We start from the raw sequence: 16,154 nt of genomic DNA, 5'->3' as shown, positions 1-16,154 counted from the left end.
CACCGCTTGCTCCTGAGCGAGGCAGGACGAGCCCCTCCAGATTCAGCCTCAAGCCCACCACTGCCAGCCCCAGAGAGAGCGGGGACAGCAGTCAGTCAGGAGGAACCTGAACCAGAGACCGCGCTGGAAACAATGGCATGAGCTTGTAGGGAACAGACAGAGGGCACAGCCAAAGGCAGTGTTGTTTGTCCTACCTCTGGGTCCAGCCGTGCGGAACAGGAGCAAAGGGCGGGTTTTCCATGAGCACGCGTAATGTGTCTGGGAACAGTGTTCCTACCAGAAAACACGCAGGGAAGAAGCTGAGGAAAAGGAGAAGCAGCAGCAAGGGTGGCTGGTTAAGAAAGAGCTGCTGTACGCCTTCCCTACCAAAACAAGGGGTGAAAAGGGTCAAAGAGCTCTCCTGTGCCAGCTGCTCCTGGTCTTCTGCTCACCAGCTCCCGGGCGAGCAGCCGAGGAGGCAGATGCTCCCCGCAGAGCAGAGCCTGGCTGGAGCAGCCCTGTCGCTGCAGATAGAGGTGCCTTGCAGCAATCCCGATGGGCAGCGAAGGGCAGAGCCCAACCATTAACATTTGCTCCCAGCTCTGCTCCTTTCATATTCGAGGATTTAAACCCATACCTTACCACAGCAAGTTTAATTTAGTCTTTAATATTCACGACCGTTGGCTGGTCCAGGCATGGTGAGCCTGCGGCAGGGGCAGGTACACACAGCCTGCCAGCGCGGAGACCCCCTGGGGAAGGCTCTGGGCGCAAGAGCCCCCAGCAGCCGGCACTCCCCCCGCCGACCCCGCAGACACTCACTTGGCTTCCTTTGCTCCATGACGGGAATACTGAAATACTCCTTTTCAGAAAAGGCCTTTCTCACAGCAAACCAAAACCTCCTCGAACCCTGATGTAGCTTTTTCAAAGTAGCCCATCGCGCTGTGACAAGAACGGAGGGTTTCTCGAGGCTTTTTTCTTTTTATTCATCTGCACAGGACGATTTTCTCTGCGTAAGTCAGGGCACAGACAAGTTTCCCTGGTAATTTCAGGGGAAATCCATTAACTACATCTGTCCTTTACCACCAGCTGTTTCTCCAGTTTCTCAAGGACTTTAATTGGTCCTTTCACTTGGCTCCTGTTAGAACAAAATTTGCAAGGCTTTACTTCCCAACAACAGGATTATTCTCCTACTGTTCATCAAAAACAGCAGAACCCGTCACAGTTGCCCAGCACCAGTGTGGCCACTCTTGCTGTCACCCCCTTAATCCCAGCACCACTCCTCATCGCAAGCATCTGCCACAGATGGGGAGTTTAGGGAGCAAAAGGTTCCTAGGGAGGTTCTCAGGAAGGGCCCCAGGCACAGGAACACTGCCCTCTCCTTCACACCCTAAAATGCTGAACACGGGGCAGGGGGCGTCAGCAGCAAGGGGGAACTCGGGACGCCTGCTTTGGTGCCAGCAAAGCGGCAGGCTGGGGTGGCCACGCTGCGTGCGGCATCGTGGCCCTGGTTTGACGAGTCCCCTGAGCAGACGGGTCATCCATCGGGTTTAGGCTGGCGAAATGGAGCTCGAGACCCAGAGGGGGGCGGCTGGATACTGCTTTCTGACAAGGAGAGCGGAGCCGTCACATATTTCTGTCACAACAAGCAGCATGCAGAGGCACAACCCAACATGGGTTTGCTCGAGAAAATCAACTAACGCTAAGGGAGAAGTCGATGAGTGTGAGATGTCACCTAGGGGGGCTTCCTGGAGGTCACTTACTCCTTTCCTTTGTCTCACAGGGCAGATGTTTTGCGAAACTGCTCAAAATATCTTCACTGTCAGACTCCGCCACCTCCCAGCTTTGTGTCTGCTGCACAGAGAGACTACTGACTGTCAGCTGGTCGGGAAGAGGCTCTGATGGGCAGGGAATGAAAGAGAAATCCTTTGGAAAGCCAGCTGAAAGCAGCAGATATAAGGTAAGAGGATTCAGTTGCCGCTTTTAAATTTCAGCGTCATCTTTCATCAACAAATGTATGCTTGACCAGCCACGGCCCCTGTAGCCCATCGTGCTGTTTTTAAGGTAAAAGCCTGCACCTTCCCGAGACAGATGTTCTGGGAAGAGCTCTGACCTCCTGAAGACAAGACCCAGTTTCACCCCACAGAAGAGCCTGCTGCAATCACGAAGAAGCCCCAGGAGCTGCAAGGAGAGTCAGGGAGAGCAAGGTGGCATTCCCAGCCCCAGGAAGGAGAACTCTGAATGGGTCCATACAAATCCTGGCAAACTTCCTACAGAGCGGATTTTAGGCAAGAAAAGGACACAGCTGGGTTATTCAGCAAAGCAGGCACGTGTTGAAGTTGCAAGAGCACAATTTCTCCTGCTGACAAGCACCCAAACACCGGAGGAACAACAGCCAAGCTGAAAGCTTTCAGCCACTTCTGCTCTCAGGTCGGGGCAAGTTGGGAGCTGCTTTTGCAAACTCCAGCCCAACTTGATCAAACACCAGCAACAGACCTGACAGCACCTTAGACAGCCCGTGGCCGACGGGCTTGTTGGACAGACACCACACACGGAGGAGCCCATGCATACACGGTTTTGAGCAGACTCAAACACTGAGCCGCAACAGAAGATGGAGAAGCCATTGCCACAGACAGGATGAGCAAGGTCCAGTTCACTACAATCAGACTGAGAAGATCAGGCATCACGTCTGCAACAGCTTAAAAAACCCCAAAAGTACATTAAGTTTTAAAGTTGTAAATTTTAAAAAGCTGGGGAACAGGAGAGGTCTGCTCGCAGAGAGGACCCACCTTGTTGACCAAGGACATGAGGTTTGACCTGGGAGGCACAGGGAGCTGGGTGCTGCTAGGAGGAAAAAAACCCCAACGCTTAAGGAAAGGAAAAAAAAACATTTAGTGAGTGATTTGGGACAATCTTGCTGTTTAAGGGTTTTCCGCCACCATTCCCTTGGGTGAGCAGCAGGTCCCGTGCTGAGGGCGGGCGGTGGCAGCCGTGACATGCTGGGCAGCTGCAGCTGGCCGCAGTGAGTGGCACGCTCACCCTGCCGTCGCCATGTGGGGCTTCCAGCGGGGCTCCCGGCTGCTGGCCAGCGCGCTGCGGATCCCACGGGCCCCCCAGGTGCAGATCACCTCCAAGCCACCCGAACACCCAGTCTCAGCTGCTGTGAGTAGTTTGTGGGGGGCTGGAAAGGGGGGGAGCCACCTGCTCTCAGGACACAACGTGGCTGGAGGGGCACGACACCCACCCCATGGAATTATAGCCAAATTCTTTTTGTTGGGAGAGAAAGCAAAAGGGGAGGGGGGGAGAGAAAAAGGTGGGAAGGTGCCCCCCAAGCAGTGCAAGCTCGACTGCACCCCCACAGGGTGTTGGGGCTCTGCTCCCCTCTTCAGGATCTTGCTTCTATTTTATCCTTTCAGCCCCCTTTTTGACCTTTGGGGTTTTGGGTAGCAGCCCAGGGTGCCCCCCACGGAGGCTAAGCCATGGGAGCCAAAGGACCTCACAGAGGTGGCAGTGACAGTCCCTTCTAGACAACCGGCCAGCCCAGGGACAGACCAGGGTCCCATTCCCCCTTTCACGGGGGTCTCACCCTGAAGCAGAAGTCCAGTGGGCAAGGACAGGGTCTGCTGTCATCGCAGAGCCAGAGGGTGTAGGTCCCTCCACCATTCCTCCCTCTGGGGAAGGTCCCCACCAAAACAGGAGCCGCTCCAGCTGTGGAGACCCTCCTGCACTGGGTGAAATGAGCTTGGAAAAAGCAGCTTTTTATCAGAAATCCTGGCTGGGTTTTGCCTCCACCCCTCGCTTGTGCAGCCTACCCCCTGCTGCCTTTCCGAGGTCTGCAACAGAGTGCATCGTGAGCCCCGAGACTCTTTTTCTAGCCAAAAACAGAAAGACAGGCAACAGTGCAAGGGGTTAAGTGCTGCCCTGCTGCACCAGAAATAGAAGAGGCTGCTGCTGGTTGCCATTCAGTCCTCAAAGTCATCTGAAAGTCAGGCACAGCTGCTCTTGGAAACACTGCAAGCGAGCGCCAGCCTCACTGCTGACAGAAGGTCACACGTTGCTCTGATTTTTCAGTGAGTATCATGACAGAGAAACATGAAGTGGTGGAAACAAATCTAGAGAGCAACCAGCCGTTGGTGGAAGCTGCTGTGCGCACCCCCATCTCCCTCCCACAGCCCCCAGGTGTGTCCATCTGAGCACAGCTGGACAGAGCAAGGAGCACAGACAAGCCCACTCGATCCGTTGCACTAGACCGACCGCACCAGTGCGCAGAACCCCAGGAACCCCACGTAGGACGTGGCTGTCGCGTAGCCATCCCACTAGTTCTCTGTTTCTTCTCCCGCCGGCAGGAACAAACCATCGCGCTTTCTGTGATGTCTGCGTGCTTCCTGTTGCCAACAGCCTGGATCCTGGCACACATCCAACACTACAAGAGCAGACCAGAGTAAGAAGTGGCAAGAAGAACCCGCACCCTGTAAAGACCACAGAAGAGATCTTCACCGGCAAGGAAGCCTTTGAGTTTGTTCATTAAAATTCACATTAACACTCAGCATAATGGCCTGTTGGTTTTGCTTCAGCCGTGAGCTTGTTCACTGGGGAATGGGCCTGTAATCCTGCTCTGTTGGGTGGCACACTGTTCCTTTGCGAGTCTGCAGCAGGCTCCAGCCTGGACGTGTATTTCCCACTGGAGCTTTTAGCTCGTTCATTGCAGTGAAGCACAGGGCAGATACCAAGGAACCACTCACAGCACTAGCAAGGAAGCAAAACCAAGTTAAATTCCTAGCAAGAAAATACTCAAAGGCTGTAAGTGACATTTAAAACTGTCTGCAGCCTGGGTGCTACACACGCATCTTTTCCTCCTGTGTGAAGAGCCTCCCTGCCTCCAAGAAACACACACCCAATTTCCCAAATTATTTCTGTTAGGGAAGCAGCCAGCCAGCACTCTGTGCCACACAGGAAGGTTTGGGTAGCAAATACTACTTCCAGGTATCTTGGAAAAAACCTCTGAAACTGTTGTAATGCACTTAGACTGCAGATCTTCACACTCACTTCAGTGACCTGCTCAAAAATTTACATACAAGCAAGTGCTCCCCACAGTACAAGAGCTGTCAAAGTAGTCTCAGGAGAGCACACGTACCATTTCAACAGCAACATTTCAGGGGTTTTGACGCTCATCTAAAGCAACAGCAGCCCTACAACACACAAGCTTTGCCACACAGCTGGCATTTTATTTACTCCTAACATGTAGTGACACGACACTGCTAAGGAGATTGTACTTTTAAAGCCTTTTTCCTGTCCTTAGCCACAAAACAAAGGGAACATTTTTCTGATCTCAACACTTGTCTCCTCCACGTGCTCTTCGAAGTCAGTAAAAGTGACATCAGGAACGAGCTTTGGAAGGCGAAATGAAGCATGAACTAGGGAAAGTCAAACTGCACCCACAGAACACAGCGCGGCTCTGCACGCTTCAGCAGCTGAACCTGCAAGGGCAGAGCAAAGTGACCGAACTGATGGGCTGGACAGGGAAGAGGCAGGCATTCAGACCTGGACAAATCCAAAACATGAAGGAGTTTAGGCCAGAATTCATTAGAGGCAGAAGGGTGGAGGGTGACCAGGCACAGGATCTGACAATTGGGGTGTTTATTCATTTTATAAACCTGAAGTCTCCCTTGCCTGCGACATCCTCATATCTGCACAGCAGCCTGGCATCAGCCACGTGCCTGCTTTTTTCCATTGCCGACATTAAACCCTCAGAGTCAAGACAGCAAAATGTAAAAATTCCAGTGGTACAGTTTGTCAGCGCGATACCAGAGAATCCAACTGATAACCAGAGCTCCGGAATCACAGCAGTAACCAAACTGGCAGCGTGAAGCAAGAATGGATACACCGATAAACCATGCTTCTTGAAGCACAGAGACACCAGCAGCAGCATTTAAAGATCTACTTACATTCTGAGTAATTCAACCAGGTATTCATTCAATTTAAAGTTACTGTTATAACCCTTAGTGTAGTTTGCCATTACTGCCTTATAATCAGGAGTATTACACATCCAAACGGATACTTGGAGGCAGCCCCCAGTTCAGATCTGCCTTTGTTTCAAATTCTTGATGTGTGCAATTATCTTCCATCCCTATAAAGGCATCGCAGTAGGGCAAAACAATTACATTACAGAAAGCTTTTGAAGTAGCAGTTGTTAAGAGGCAAGAGCAGAACAAGAACTTGTTGTCTCAGGCCTTCTTTAGGCCTTTTCAGGCAGTAATGATTATTCAGCTTGAGAAAAGGCATCAGGACAACAGTTTCCCACAAAAGAAAGGAACTTGACAAAGTACGTACCAAGGTACTACATGCTAAGTAAACTACATACCAATCCCACTGGTGATTAACAGACTGTTTAAACCTGTGTTGTTCTTGGACAGAGTTTTGTAACATGAAATCTAAAAGGAAGCATATTTTTAAATGGATCAGAGGCTCAACTGCACGTTACGAAGACGACAAACTACAGAAAAGGGAAGGCAGAGAAGTTTATTCCAGCAATACTGCTGCAACTCACTTTAGCACAAAGTGTTCATAAAAGACAACCACCCCAAAAGTATATAAAAACACATCCACTAAACGGTAATCCTGGAAAAAACCCTTTGATGGAGTAAACACTCCCTCTACTGCAGATGAGGAGGAGGGGTTGTGGAGAAAGAGGGCAAAAGGAGAAAGATGATTTCAGTAATGCTGCCTTCGGGCTGCTGCAGGGGCAGGGGGAGAGAGGTTACCAGGGAAGGTCGCGCCTTCCTAAGGCCAACGCCACCAAGTAACACCACGTACACTGACCGTCAGGCACCTCTCTAGCACGTTCTCATAAAGGAACTTCTGCTACCCCTGTACCCGGCAAAGAGCCTCCGCTCCTGCAACATGCAACAAGCATCACATCCTCCCCCAACAGCCTGATAGCAAGACTGATCAGCCAGCCACCGCGGAGCCTCTGTCCTCCTTTCACGAGCGGGATGGGAGCTCTCATGGTCAGTGCCACCAATGATAGCGCATAGGGAAATCTTGACTCCAAGCACCAAAGGGTTACACAGCAAAAGGCCACTTACTCCTCCAAACAAGCGTCAAAAAGCTGCTCTCCCCTCTGCCCACCCACCCCCCTTCAATATAATTCAGTACAGAGTCAGTGGTCTGAGTGCTGCTAGCGTCAGTAGCAGTAGAAGTTACTCTCCCAGGGGTAGTGCAAGGTCCTCTATGTCAGGATGTCGTGAGCTTGGTGCTCCACCAACATCTCCATGCTTCTCACATCTGTGCACCAGAACTCCAGGCGGTCTTTCATTCCTTTGATCTGCAAGGCAAGTCCACAATCACTTTAATGCACCAACCACCAGAAATACCAATATTCACATTTAAGGACAAACCCTTGAGATCCCTAACAACTTCTCAAAAACCCATACATCTAGAAAAGACGCTACTTCACATCTTTTACCATCAAAATAGCAATGTTGAAAGTTAAATTGAAATGCACTAAAGGAATTATTTGCAGCTAGTGTTCCATGTACCAAATCTGTTTTTTTAAAGGTGAAAGGCACCCTATACAGTCTCCTAAAACATTAGGAGGATGAACTTGAGAAGCTCAGCACCTTTATCACCCTGAACTTCTCAAGACAAGCATGCTGCCTACAACCCAGAAACTCCAAGATTTTGCTTCATGCATTCAGGCTTGAGGCAGCCACACAGATGTCTGCATCCTTCTGGAGAACACAGCCATAGCATTTGAGCAGCTTTCAGAAGAGAAGCGTCACCAATATCCTGTTCCATCTCCTGACAGGTTTTTAACTACTTACTGCAAAATGCAGATACAAAATGCGCCCAAGGTGTGTATACACAAGGTAAAAGCTGAAGGCAACAATGTAAAAAGGAACGAGGAAAAGTTGATATACTTCCTCGCTCCTTGAGCATCTTCAAGTACCACCAAGGAAAGTCATTCCCAGACAGCGACCCTTGACAGTTCTGATTTTAATTTCCAGGTCACCTCACACGACAAAACAAGTTAGCACTGCCTTAACATTGAAGATGGTCATTACCTGTTGCAAATCCAACACGCGCGGTTGTACCCATGTCATGTGCACCCTCTTATCGACTTCATCGATACTGCCCTTCACCAAGCCTACCGAGAGCGCCTTCATCACCAGCAGTTCCACCTGAAAATTAAAAAAAATAATTCAAGGAAACAATTGAGAATCACCCAGTTTCCCCCGAGATAAACAAAACCTTTAGACGGCACCTGCTTTTGGAAGACTGTTTACTGCACACAGCAAAATCAAAAGCAACTGCAGCCTGTCTCACACCCATCCCCTTCTAGGTTATAATACTGCCTTGAGACTTGACATCTAAATATACAGGAGAGATTTCTTCTCCCTAAGAGCAGGTTTTTTCTTTTCTCTGAAATCCCAGGAAGAGCAAGGTAATTGGAAAAGGCCAACATGGATTTACCATGGGTAAGATCTGCATGACCAATCGGATTGCCTTTTTAGTTTAAATAACTTGTTCAGTGGTCGAGAAGAATGCTGTAGGTGTCCTGTACCTTTCTCTTAGCAGAGTGCTCAACAAAACCTTCTACCACATCCTTGCTGACAGGCTGGTAAACTATGGAATGGACAAGCCACAAGAGGAGGGGAAAACCTGCTGAACTACCAACCTCAAACAAGAGTGGTTAGAGGCTTCAACAGGCAGCTGGTCATGACTAGCACTCCTTGGGGACCGATATTGAGACTGACACTATTTAGTTGTGTTTAAGCTAGCCTGATGACAATTTCACGGATGATACCAAACCGGCAAGGAGATGTAGATGTACTGGAAATTAGAGCTACCATGAAGACAGACCTCAAGAGATTGCACTAACATGAATCCCATGAAGTACAGTGAAGATAAACATGGAGTCTGACACCTGAGATCAAACGATCCCAAGCCCCAGCACTGACTGGCTGCAGCATACCCTGAATATCCTCGGCAAAGCATACTGTGATGGATAGTCTGGCAGGCACAGGAAACTGTGCAAGAGCCAGGGGTGCTCCCCTATAGCAGCAAAGGGGAACCGTGTCCTGGTCTGCATCAGCGAGAACACAGCCAGTGGATCAAGGGATGCAATTATTCCACTCGGCACTCGTGGGAGCACACCTGCAGCACTGTGTCCAGCTTTGCTTCACTCCCTTCCAGTTTAAGGGGGACACTGCAAAACTGGAGAGAGTCTAACAATGGGCCACCATGGTTAGGAGGCCAAGAACTTGACATTATGAAGAAATCTAATTTGTTGAGCCTAGACAAGAGGTAGCTTGGGAAATACCTCAATCACAGTCTTTAGTACCTAAAGGCCGTAACACAGAAAGTAAGAGATACTATTTTCATAAGGATGCACAGTGAAAGGACAAGAGACCACAGGCAGGATTTGCTTCAGCAGGGACTACATCTGGATAACAGAAGAAAATTCTTCACCATGAGAAAAATTAAATATTAGTGACATTTCCCTCTTACTGACAAAATATTCAAGACAGGCTTGGCAGGGCCCTACATAACCTAATCCAAACACCTGCTTTCAGGAGCAGGTGGGAACAGATGACCTATAGAGCTCTCTTCCAACTTAAAGACTATGACTAAAAATCTTCAAAAAGGTATTTACCAAGAAACAGGAGCACCAAGCAGTAAATTCCTTCTTAAAAAAGAAAGGGGTTCTTCAAATGCACAAGAAGAGGGGAGAACATTTCTACTTAAGAATTCACCTACGGGAGTAGGTCTATCCAGACACTTTCAGAGCTTCAGAAGTTAGACATTAATAAGTTTGTCTAAAGCTGAACTCACCTCATTCACGGTGACTTTGGCACTCTTAGCAATCTCCTCAAAAGTGAGCTGCCTGTGATTGGCCGGTCGGGTAAAAGTCATCTGAGTTCAAGTAAACAAAACAAAAAATCCCACATGATTTTAGTCTTTTCCAACAGTGTGCACAACCTCCCTCATACTGCCCTGCTGAACTCTCCACCTGCAGTAGCAACTGCATTTCTCCTATTCAATAAAAATGCATTTTTTTTGAAGTATTTATGTCAGCAGAAAGGAAGAGTACTGCTCCTTCCTGCACACATACCTCACTGCTCCAAGCCACAAATTTCCTAGGCAACAACATTAATCTCCAAATAAAGCAGATACGTCTGTGTTAGAACATCTCTGTACATACCACATCCCTGAGACAATGCAGTACTTACAGGTGGTAAAACTCATTCACAATAAAACACTAGAAATGGAATATATATACACAGTAACATACACACATATTGGTATATGGGTGTGTATAAACATATTACACCTCAGGCAACTCAGTATTTAAGTTTTTAAAAAAGATCCAAGGCCATGGAGGTTTATACAGCAGTATTATTTAGTAACAACAGAGCCAAAGCCTTCAAGTGACAGGAAAGAAACTGTTTACACCTTTAAGGTTACCTATCAGGGAAAGGATTTTCAGCCCTTAGGAAACTAAGATTTTAAGTGTTAAATTTTTTGATTTGTTAAACTAGAACATACTTTAAGAGTTATCATTTCAGATACCATCCTCAAGATGCAAAGCCTGCTCTTTCCTTCCGCAGCTCCAATATCCTGCCTGAAAGAGCACATTCTTGAAACTACAGACAAGCCCTTACAAAGTGCTTTTTTTTTTCCCCCCCCCAAGCGGTACTGCCTTCTGGCACCACCTAGAGGCAAAATTTGCAGTCAGGTATTTATACCCACGAGTTTCTGAATGAATGCATCGAGAGAACAGAATATTCAACACTGCTACCCCCACCAAAAGGTAGTTGGAGCAGTCCCGCTTCATTTCCCATATTTAACACATCACAGTTCTCAGCTCACCTCCATAAGACATAGCAGTTGAATCTTTTGCAGCAGAAGTGCTTCATTTGCAGCCAGATCTGGCTGTAAGAGGATAAAATAGAACAAGTTCATTGTTACTTCCCCCACCCCAACACATACACACCCAGGGGAAAACAGCATGTTACACACATGAGTAAGTCACATGGGGACCCACTACCTTCATTTAAAAGGTAGGAGGCCACTACAAGCCACCCACTGCCTGATAATGGTTCCATAACACAAGTGTTAAGAACTGCACAAAGTAGGCAACCTTTTATCAAAGGGCACAGCCTTGCCCAAGCAGACATACAAGCCCACCTGTAAATCACTGCTGTGCTGATCGTTTCTGGTACAGCCAGTGTAGTTAATATCCAACAGCACTGTTTTCCTCAGACTTCCCAGAACACAAGGGAAAGCCACTATTTTACATTGGAAGCAGTTTAATACTGGGAGTGAATGGCATTACGGAAATTAAATCAGAATTATCCTCCTGTGTGCAGCACTGCATGATGTTTTTGTTTGCTTTGGATCACAAAAGATTTCTCTTCGCTTCTTTCAATCAACCAGACACAGAGGAAAGATTAGAGAACTAATGATATGTATCAAAATGAAAGAAACATTACTATGCTATGATTAAAATTATACCAGTGCACCAGAGTCAGGAATTCTTAAGGTAAATGTGTTCAGAATCTAAGTGTCCTCCCTAAATACTGAGCTTAGGCCTTAAGCAATACAGCAACTCATTCACCCACCTGCTGACCCCATGCTGACTTCAAAGCCTGAAACGTCTCTACATTACCACTGTTGAAGGCATAAAGCGTGTCAATCAGCCACTGCCGATCAGTGTTTCTCAGGGACTCCAGAACTGGGTGCATCAGCTGCAGAAACCGGGCAGGATAGTGTTAATAAGGTAAAATAAATTCCTGATACTCAACAGCTGAAGCAACAAAGCTCCAACTTACCAGCTCCCCAAAGTTATAAACACCTTCTCCCAAGAGCCCTGCCAGTCCCAGGGTAAAGGCTCTCTCCTGCTGCTCTGATACTGGAAAAAAAAAAAAACAAACACAACACTAAACCAACAAAAATAGTTTGAATGAAACAGCAGCCTAAGCCCCATTAATCCTTCCTGCACTCTCCTCTCTGTACCTGTGTTAGATGACTCCCAGCCCCACTTCTCATCCTCTCCCAAGCCTGAAATTCAGAAGCCTGCAGTAACCACAGCAGCAGCAAAAAAGAAAAAAAGGGCTACTTTTTCAATCTCTAGTGAAGATTTTGGGGAACTAGAACAAACTATCTCTTCTGGTGGGGGCACTTCCCCTCTCCCATCACCCCAACATAGCTTAGGAACAGAATCCTACTCAGCCATTCTTGTGGGTTCCTCCTCTTTCCAGCTAGATCCTGGCCCAACTACAGCAGATTCAAAATAACACTGAGAAAACCTGTTCCCTGCCAGCACGTGTATTTAGATTGAAGTGATAAATCAGAGAATGAAAACTGGGAATTTCTGTGCTTGGCAAAGGAGAAGTTACCTGGCAGATCTTTAACATCAATGCATCCCAGAAACCGCAGAGCATCCTTATAGTAAGAGGCATGGTTCCCAATTGTCTGATAATACTTGCTGGAGAGATCATAGAAGCGGCTGTGAACTGAAGTCACCCCAGGGAGATTGTTCAGCATCTCCTCAACCTCCTCAATGGTCTCCTAGAGGAGGGCAAAAACCTGCTTGTTACAGATGAAGAAACACCTCATACACCTCTGTGTTCCTGGCCTTCTAGTTCACCACTGTGAAGCAGCCTTACTGCAACAGCTACAGCATTCCTGTGTGGTCCAGAATTAACACCCACCCGGTAGTAAAGCAGAGACCACAGCATTAAAAATAAAGCAACGGCATTCTCCATTTACATAGTAGTTAGGTTAGGAAAAAAAAACCCAAACCTCAAAAAGACAACCCTGCAGCTCAACTGTATTTATATACACACACACGCTTTATATATACTTAGAGCAAGTACAAAGTTTGATGGGTATAAGGGATATAAAGCTGCACTGCATGAAAAAAACCCTCATCTTAGGTTTGAGAGACAGCTCTAAAAAGAGCCAACAGATGAAAAAACCCAACATGCTTAGCACAGGAAATGATACACTAATTCAGTCATCGCTAGCAGTTCACCAACAAGTAGCATATATACTGTTGAGTTCGTGAGACCCTCTAAGCTGCAAACTGGAATATATAAAGATTTTTATTTTTCTCCCCCCTCTCTTTCAAGCTGTGCACACCAACAGCTGCAGTGAGCAGCTGCAGGCCACCAATAAGCAACAGCACCTGAAAGGCTACATGCATCAGAATCTTACTGAAACATCAAAGATTTGTTCATAAGTACTACCCGTGCACTGTTATGGCCTACAAACCGTAAAGCAGAACTCCAGGTCTTCCTGGAAATCCCAGGAACTGCAAATTTATCAAATTCTCATTTAGAACTGAGGCACAGACACAGGCACATCCATGCTGTGGCTACGGCTGAAGCGTGTCACAGTGCTCCAAAATACCTGAATGCTTGAACTACTCGAGTCATCACCTCACCTTGGTGACCTGCAGGTCTCCAATGTTCAGCTTGAGTGCCCCAATGGCTGTTTTACACAGAATGACTGCTTCATCGCTGCTTTTTACCTGCAGTTACACAAAGATACATCTTTAGAGAGTGTTACCCTTGCAGCCAGGTAGGCTCTTGAAACCTAGATTGCGTTGGTTGCATTTCATTTGTTACCATCTTCCTGCATTAAAATACAGAGCTGTTCACTGAGAAAAGGAGTAGGTATTTTCCAGCACAGGTTTCAACATACACGTATCTGCCTCTTCAGCTATACCATATACGCTCAAATGCAAAACTATTCCTGTAGGCAGACTACCAGAAAAAGCAATTTCAAAAATACCTTTTCTCGAGTCTTCTCCAGAAAAGTAAGGGCCACGGTGGGATCTGAAGTAGAGAGAAAAGGAAAAAAAAGCAGCAACATCAGGAATTCCTGTGGAATATACAGAAGAAATATCTCCTTTTACTGGATTCATGAAGACTGGAATATACTTTTTCTGTAGTACACCGCTCAACTTTCAAAAGGTTCTGCTGTCTGTAGGCCTGGCTTTCTGATCGCCAGCCATTTCCCTAGCAAAGCAGTAGACTGGCTACTCTGGATAGCAGCATTCATTTATGCTTTTTGACTTAGCGCTTTTCCTTTTCAATACAGCAGGAAGGCAATAGCTTAACATTGAAGAATTAGCTGTTACTATTAACTAGTCAAATTGCATGCACATCGGTTGCTAAAAATACTTTAAGTAACAGGTAAGGACACTTACCTGTCATCTGTCTGACTACATGAAGAATGATCTCTACCAGGGACAAGGGGTTCACCCTAGAACAAAAAGCTCACTGTCAGAACAGTCTCAGTCAACAGTAGGTGACCTAAAAACTTGCAGGCAAACAAACCCACCTGTGTTCAAACTCACTGATGAAGTTCTCATAAAGCTGTGGGCACAAAGATATTGACAGTCAGGGCAAACAGGTATTTTGTTTCAGCTATGACACTCACTTTTCACTACATTCCAATTCATTTTCCAGCAAAGTAGTGGGCATCCAACACAGAAGTTTTTACACCATACAGAATCCAGGAGCCAAAGATTGCTCTTTTTAGATAATTTTAGCTCTGCTATTCAAGTAATTCTATCCAACTGCAAGGAGTGATTCCAAGCTAGCAGGTACTAATACATACAGTGCCTCGCTGCTATGGGTTGGGCTGGTGTGTGTCTTCAGTTATGACTGTACAGCAAGCACAGACACAAAGCTTTCAAATTTCTCTTTGCATGCCTTCAGAAAAGAGGCTGTCTCTAGAAACCCATGGCTCTTTACCATGGAAATAACTGTCTCCTAGGAAGGTGACTTTTAACCTAAAACCTCAAAGGAGCATGAAAGCTCATTATTACTTGTAGCAGACAGACAATATGCGACTCTGGACTGAGTACACCCTTATCTTCATACCTAGAAGAAGCTCCCACTGGATGAAGTAACCTACTGAATATTTTGAAGCCTTTGTGAACACCTGACAATCCATCCTATGCTTGCAGTTGCAAACCTCTTGTTACAGAAGGGAACTTTTTGTACCTGTACCCTCTCCCCCAAAAAACTTAAGTTAATGAAAATATCCTTTTGCAGCTTCTAAAATCGACACATTTAATTTTAGCAGAATTTTCACATGCCAATCAAATCCTGCACACTCACATCTAGTGCATAAGCCCCAGAAAGCTGAATTCATCTAGTTTAATAATTCTCCAGAGACAAGTCACAGGCAGCTTATTTTTCACTAGCACAAAAACACCATCACTCAACTTCACCACAGCAAGATAAACCTCTTGGGAACAATCAAATACTTCACCTTGATAAGTCCATCTCCTTGGGCAAAGCAAGGGTCCTGAACAAAGTCCAAAACTTGCAGAGTCAGCTGGTGCCAGAGTCTTAAAAAACAATAAGGTCTGTCAGCGAGTTCCCACTTTATACCAGCGCCTCAGCTCCTGCCACATGCTGTATTTCACACTCAAATCCGTTAGGCCCACCTGTCTCCACGGCTGCTGTGACTAACGACGGAGACAAGTGAGAAACGAAACCGGTGAGACACTCACGCCCCACCCCTCAGGGCATAACATAAAGTAACCCCAAGAAAAATAACGTGAAAGTCAACTCCCTGATTTTCTACCACTACATTCGTGCTGCTTAAACGCTTACTAAGTTATCAAAAGGACACAGGGAGGAGCCTGCTCCTACCCGGGGAGGGCTCATCATCCCAGCGCTTGTATCGTAGGCTCAGCACCGGGCGAGGGCCGCTAAGCCCCGCTCTCCGCGTAACAGCCAAGCCGGCACACGCTGGGCCCCGGGCAGGCGCCCGGCGGGGCACAGCCCCCCAGCAACGCCCCAGAACACCCAGCAGAGGCGAGCGGGAGTCGTGCCGGTCCCCGAGGGCAGCGGCCCGCTCTCCGGGACCGGTGTTACCACAGCCGCGGCCTCCCTCCCCCAGCTCACTTCTTGTTGTAGAGCTCCTCCAGACGGTGCCAGACAGCGGCCTGCCCCGGCCCCGAGCTCTGGCTCTGCTGCAGGAAACCCGGTACGTCCTTCATGGCGGCGGCCGGAGGGACGGAGGGGAGAGCAGCCAGCGACGCCGACACCCGGCCGCCCCCGCGCTCGCGGCCACCGGAAATGCACACTCACTTCCGGCGCCGCGCGGGGCACGCTGGGTACCGTAAGGCCCCGCGGCGAACGCCCCCCCGC

The 16,154-nt window shown here is 47.7% G+C and overlaps 1 protein-coding gene and 1 long non-coding RNA gene across 2 annotated transcripts; one reads left to right on the top strand and one right to left on the bottom strand.

The window, feature by feature from the left end:
- Nucleotides 1-3: 3 nt before the first annotated feature.
- On the top strand, nucleotides 4-7,130 carry LOC114017500 (uncharacterized). Its single transcript, XR_003562583.2, has 2 exons — nucleotides 4-3,138; nucleotides 4,323-7,130. It is a non-coding gene; the product is annotated as an uncharacterized LOC114017500 (long non-coding RNA).
- Nucleotides 6,471-16,094, bottom strand: PSMD13 (proteasome 26S subunit, non-ATPase 13). Its single transcript, XM_005445060.4, has 13 exons — nucleotides 15,909-16,094; nucleotides 15,268-15,346; nucleotides 14,329-14,363; nucleotides 14,195-14,250; nucleotides 13,777-13,820; nucleotides 13,427-13,513; nucleotides 12,378-12,549; nucleotides 11,811-11,890; nucleotides 11,601-11,726; nucleotides 10,849-10,911; nucleotides 9,811-9,891; nucleotides 8,040-8,156; nucleotides 6,471-7,300 (listed from the first exon to the last, which is right to left on the bottom strand). The coding sequence occupies exons 1-13, from the start codon at nucleotides 16,001-16,003 to the stop codon at nucleotides 7,205-7,207; spliced, it is 1,131 nt and encodes a 376-aa protein (XP_005445117.1). The 5' UTR covers nucleotides 16,004-16,094; the 3' UTR covers nucleotides 6,471-7,204.
- Between the last annotated feature and the right edge of the window lie 60 nt (nucleotides 16,095-16,154).

Source organism: Falco cherrug, chromosome 10 (genome assembly GCF_023634085.1).
Source record: "Falco cherrug isolate bFalChe1 chromosome 10, bFalChe1.pri, whole genome shotgun sequence".
Classification (NCBI taxonomy): Eukaryota; Metazoa; Chordata; class Aves; order Falconiformes; family Falconidae; genus Falco; species Falco cherrug.
This window is presented reverse-complemented; position numbering and strand designations above follow the sequence as displayed.

Coding starts and splice junctions, on each gene's coding strand:
- PSMD13 (XM_005445060.4), bottom strand. CDS start 16,003: ATGAAGGACGTACCGGGTTTCCTGCAGCAGAGCCAGAGCTCGGGGCCG. Junction 14,364..15,267: donor AAGGAGATGGACTTATCAAG/GTGAAGTATTTG, acceptor TTGTGCCCACAG/CTTTATGAGAACTTCATCAG. Junction 8,157..9,810: donor CCAAAGTCACCGTGAATGAG/GTGAGTTCAGCT, acceptor TTTAATTTTCAG/GTGGAACTGCTGGTGATGAA.